At 36.0% G+C, this 5830-nt stretch overlaps 1 protein-coding gene across 1 annotated transcript; it reads left to right on the forward strand.

The window, feature by feature from the left end:
* The first annotated feature begins 2377 nt into the window (after positions 1–2377).
* On the forward strand, positions 2378–5357 carry LOC145643036 (uncharacterized). Its single transcript, XM_081694200.1, has 6 exons — positions 2378–2471; positions 2844–2976; positions 3237–3534; positions 3643–3920; positions 4188–4834; positions 4900–5357. The coding sequence occupies exons 1-6, from the start codon at positions 2378–2380 to the stop codon at positions 5355–5357; spliced, it is 1908 nt and encodes a 635-aa protein (XP_081550326.1).
* Positions 5358–5830: the final 473 nt, after the last annotated feature.

The following is a 5830-nucleotide window of genomic DNA, read 5'->3' on the forward strand; positions in this document are numbered from 1 at the left end:
GTAAACCGTTCACAGGGTGAAGGTTATACCCCTTAACGATCCAGGAGATCGTTAACTCCAATAGGTCTGGAACCATGACTGGAAGTTCGGGGATGAAGGTACAAATCCAATAAAAAAGATATTGAACTTGCCCTAAAAATAAGCCTGTACTTTATATTTGTCGTATTTATGTGCGCTTTCTGATTAACATGCAATTAATAGATTTAACCTAAACCTGTTTAGCTATGTTGGTTGAATATTAATGCACAAATAAATCTATTATTGGCGATCATTTGAATTATAATCAAATTAACCCTAAACAAGATTATTAATTATGTTATTAAGCGTGATTACAAGTACAAATTCCATTTAAACATGCATAAAAGGTGTGATCGAGATATAACAATAAATATATATGAAGCAACATAATAATTATAATAATTATAATTATAATCATAAATCATGACAATAATCATGTTCAAAATAAATCATAACATCAATAGCAAGATCCTAGGCATGATACTATAAGATTAATAACAAACCCTAGCATGTCACTAAACATCAAAGATCAAAGCTTTAGCCCCAACATGATATTAGAAAGCATAAAAGGCATCCTAAACATGATACTAGAAAGCAATAACAACATCCTAACATGATACTAGGAATCAAAACAACAATCTAAGCATTCTTTCTACATAAAAAAATAGATAAGTAATTATATTACTTATTTTGATTCCTCGCACCTCTTTCTAATAACCAAATACACGCGTTAGTAACTTCAAGGAAAAGTATAAAATCAAACAAACTAAATTAAATAATTGAAATAGAGATTTGGGACCAAACCCTCAGAAATATGAAACCTTTAACGTCTATGGCAAAGGCAACTTCGAACTTGGCTAGGTATTACTAGAGCTAATGTATGAGGAATTTTGAGAGAGGGAAGGTTTAGAAACAGAAGAGAGAGAGAGAAAGAGAGAGAAAGCTTCTAGCTTTTAGAGAAAGAGAGAATTATAGAATTCTAGGTGTTGATGATTTTAAAAAAGGGAGAATACAACCCCTATTTATAGTAAATATAGCACGAGATCGAAGAAAATCATATTCGGAATAAAATATTTCCTATTACAAACGACAGGAGTCAGCGCCAGACGACAAGCTCGTCGCCATACAACGAAGGCCAACACCAAGCGACGAAGGTCAACGCTCGGCAACTAATTTGATGTGTAGCGCAGGTCCAAAACTCAACGCGCTTTTCCACGCGTAATTACCTTACAAACCAGTTGCAGGTCATTATGCGTCCAAGCAGTTTTTGAAATCAGATTTAATATATTTTATTTTAAATAAAAGATCTTTAAAATATAATTATCAATCCTAACCTCATTAGAATTAAAAGGAACCTTCTAGATGTTCCTAGAAGACCAAAATCAATCCTAATCACTTTACGAATAATAACTAATAGGCCCTCCTCTAGATCATTGGGCCTAATTTAATTTAATCCATAACTTCCTCATAATTCATCGGAATTGGGCTTATAATATATCATTGGAAAGCTCTTTTCGCGCCCAAACCAACTACACTATTATTGGACCATTATCATGGACCGAGCTAAATTGGACTTTCTATTTTTCATAAATAAGGTAAGAAAAGAAATATTTTTTTAAAACCGAAAGAGAAATATTTTAATAAAAGCATCCTCATCACTAGACTTTCCACACTTTCATCTCATTCGATAATCAAATGACGTGAAAGGTATTCATCACTGGGTTTGGTTTTGGGGAGACACATTTGGGTGTTTACACTACAACAGCTTCTCAAAAACGGTGGTCAAACAGGCTATAGTTAAAAAGACCACTAAGTTTTTCTTTACAAATTTTATTATCCTTGTTTTTTGCAATATAACATACTAATAGAATAGGCTTGTATCCCTTGTTTAATAACAAAAACTTCAGCTTCTTTGGTTGGCTTAATATTGCCTACCACACCTTTGAAATTAAAATCACCTCTCATATTTCCACACTGCAATGCAAAAAAAATTGAGCATGAATCACTCCATTTCGTTGTGGAAATGGATCTATTCAACTAGCCACTAATGAATATCCCCCTGCACTATATAGACTTTTAACATTTATATGAGGAAGATGCATTACACTTTGGACAATATATTCGATTATATAACAACCTATTTGCATTTAGATCATTAGGTGGCAAATATGATGGCAACATACATAAAGGAATATATTTTTTCAAATTGCATGGACAAATTTACCATAACTTGCCTTATTTAATCCCTAGTGAAGAAGGTCCTAAATATTGACAACTTTATTTTTATGATGGCCATTTTGAATCAAGTTCTAGAACAAAATGCTTTAAAGAAGTCAAACAAGATATTATAGACATTCTTATGGAGGTAACTACTCAAAATCCTTATGCTCGCTTGTTCAAATCATTTAAAGAACTTGAAATTCAAGAAGATACACAAATTACTATCAATGAAAGTAGTGTATAGACCAAGCAGTTTATAATGCTCCCACAACAGATGAAGTAGCTGCAATTTGGCCTGACAGTACTTTGTCAAGCGAGTCTAATTATGGTTGCTATGATCCTTTCCAGTTTCCGATGTTATTCCCACATGGTGATTGTTGTTGGGGTCAGGGTTTGACAAAAAAAAAAACGGTGCGGGACAGCAGCAAACAGACCTTATTATGTCTTCGACAATGCATACTGAGGAAGATGTCCTTGCATAGGAAGCTAGCCGTAAGTTTCTGAGCTAACCATTGCTTGCTAGCATCTATCTTGAGTTTGATTAGAAAGTATCGTTATTCATTACATGCTTCCATTAACATAAATCATAATTGCTTTTATTGCAGGCTTAGCAGATGCAAGCGGTACTTTGGCACGACATATTTCTCCCCATGAGTACTATGCTTACAAACTACAATGCCGCCCAAACAACATGCTTCTGCGTGCAGGCCGGTGTTTTCAGCAGTACATAGTTGACATGTATGTGAAAATTGAGAATACTTGCCTTGACTACTTCCGCCACAACCAACAAAAAATCAGAGCTGATTTATAACAGGGATTTTTTATTCTATTGAGAGCAATGAAACGAATCCCATAAATGTAGGCCGCCGGGTTGTTTAACCACCAACTTTTATCGGCGGCCCACGAGACATGAAACGGCAATACTTGAATGCCATGGCTTTAGTTTAGCGCTTTGGCAAGCCTGATTTGTTTCTCATAATCACCTGTAATGCAAACAGGCCAGAGATTAAGGCAGAGTTAGCTCTTGGAGAAGAAGCTCAAAACCGACTAGATATTGTTGCTCGTATATTTCAATCAAAGTTAAGCTGTCATAATAAAAAAATCATGAAGAAACATATCTTTGGGAAAGTGGCTGCTATGATGTATGTCATCAAATTCCAAAAAATAGATCTTCCTCATGCACATTTCCTCATTATTCTAAAGCCTGATTACAAATTCAAAACATCTTCAGATTTTAATCGCTTTGTATTCGCTGAGCTACCACCCTACAGCTCCCCAGACCTACGGAAAATTATAGTTCGTCATATGATGCATGACCCTTGTGGAGAAGCAAATCCTTAATGTGCATGTACGGTTACAAAAAATAACAACTCTTTGTCATGTAAATATGGCTACCCTAAACAGTTCTTACAAGAAACAACAAACCATGATGATGGATATCCACTGTACAGAAGACGAGATAAAGGAGAAAGTGTCCGAATTCGAGGTTCAAACCTTGATAACCGTTGGGTTATTCCATACAACCCATATCAGTATGCATTGTTTGATTGTCATCTAAATGTAGAAGTCTGCTCATCTATTCAAGCTGTAAAATACTTATACAAGTATGTTTACAAAGGGCATGACAGAGTCTCTTTTAATAATGTTGGTGAAGAAAATCAGTCCATAGATGAAATTGAAAGGTTTTAGTCTGGCCGATGGGTTTCACCGTGTAAGGCATCTTGGAGGACATTTGGCTTTGACTTATTTGAGTTGCCCCCTCCTGTGCAGCACCTTGTAGTGCACTTGGAAAACATGCTAACACTTCAACTAAGGAATCATAAGCAGCTAGATTCCGTAGTGTTAAATGAACAAAGATCCAGAACTCAACAAACACAATTCTTCAAAGCAAATGCATCCTCACCTCAAGGTATAGGATATCTCTACAGCAAATTCATTAAACATAACAGATGGGATGCTAGTGCAAAGGCATGGTTTCAAAGACGAAATAAGAAACCTGTGATTGGTCGGCTGGCATGTGTTACACCAGTAGAAGGGGAACGCTTTTTTTTGCAACTGCTTTTTAGTAACGTACGTAGTCCTAAATCATTTTTTGACATCAGGATTGTGAATGGAGTGCTATATGCCACTTTTCATGAAGCAGCTATCAAAAAAGGAATCTTTGAGGAAGACAATGTAGTTTATTCATGCTTGGCTGAAGCTGCAGAGATTCATATGCCATCAGCCTTACGTCGGTTATTTGTAGTTGTGTTGGTTTTCTGTACTCCTAGCAATCCAGATACATTGTGGCAGCACTTCTATAATGATTTATCTTATGATTACAGGCATACCATTCCACAAAATGTAAACCAAGTTAGGTTGCTAACAATACAGTCAATTAAGCGACATTTAGAGTCTATAGGCAAATCATTCGCTCATTTTCAGCTTGAACATCTACAAAAAGAGGTACCAGCAGAATTACACAAAACAAAGGACATTATTGATGCTTTAGATGCACCTATTACCCAAGAATCAATTGATTGCAGGGGAAAACTCAATTCAGCTCAGAAAATTGCCTTTAACAAAATTATTTCTCATGTTCAAGCAGAGAAGCCTGGTTGTTTCTTTGTTGATGGCCCTGAAGGAACTGGAACACTTTTTTGTACAATGCTCTATATGCAGAAGTGCGCTTGGCAGGGAAGATTGTGCTTCCAACGGCAACATCAGGCATAGAAAATATACCTTTTGGCAGGACGGCACACTCGCGGTTTAAAATCCCTCTTAATTCAGAAGCATCTCTTGCTTTTGATGTCCCTAAGAAAGGCAGCTTAGGTGCTTTGATTAAAGAAACAACACTAATTATCAAAGATGAAGCTTCAATGGAACGGATGGAAAACATTGAATATGTTAAACTCTTACTACGGGATCTTTCTGATCCAGATCAGCTATTTGTTGGTAAAGTTATAGTCTTTGGAGAAGATTTCAAGAAGGTTTTACCAGTTGTTCCCCCCAAGACTGGAAAAGAGAAGCTGTTGCAACAAGCCTGGTTAATTCACATATTTGGCCTTCGTTACAAAAGCTACACCTTACTGAAAACATTAGAGCTAAAGCAGATCTCCCATATGCATCATTTCTGCTAATTCTGGGCACTAGTGAACTCCAATCCTTTGAAAATGCTTTTGTGTAAGTTCCTCCACACATTTTAAGTGATTATCAACAATTCGAGGAACCTATCCATTATCTAACTACTACTTCATTTCCTAAATTGCAACATTCAGCCTTTTCATTGGATATTTTCACACAAAGGGCCATCCTCAAATCATTAAATGATGCAGTAGACTCCATCAACAATTTTCTAATTCACAAATTTCCAGGCGAAGCAGTCGTTTATAAAAGTTTTGACATTAACCTAGATGATAACTGTGCAATTTTCCCAACTGAATTCCTGAACCAGCTTGCCCCAATTGGTATGACTCTACACGAACTTATTCTCAAAGTAAAAGTCTAGTAATCTTGCTTAGGAAAATTGATCTTGGTGATGGCCTATGTAATGGCCACGTCTCATATGCAAGTACTTCAGAAGAATTGTTATTGTTTGTTCTATAGCTACTGG

Source organism: Chenopodium album, chromosome 8 (assembly GCF_948465745.1).
Source record: "Chenopodium album chromosome 8, dcCheAlbu1.1, whole genome shotgun sequence".
In the NCBI taxonomy this organism is placed as follows: Eukaryota; Viridiplantae; Streptophyta; class Magnoliopsida; order Caryophyllales; family Amaranthaceae; genus Chenopodium; species Chenopodium album.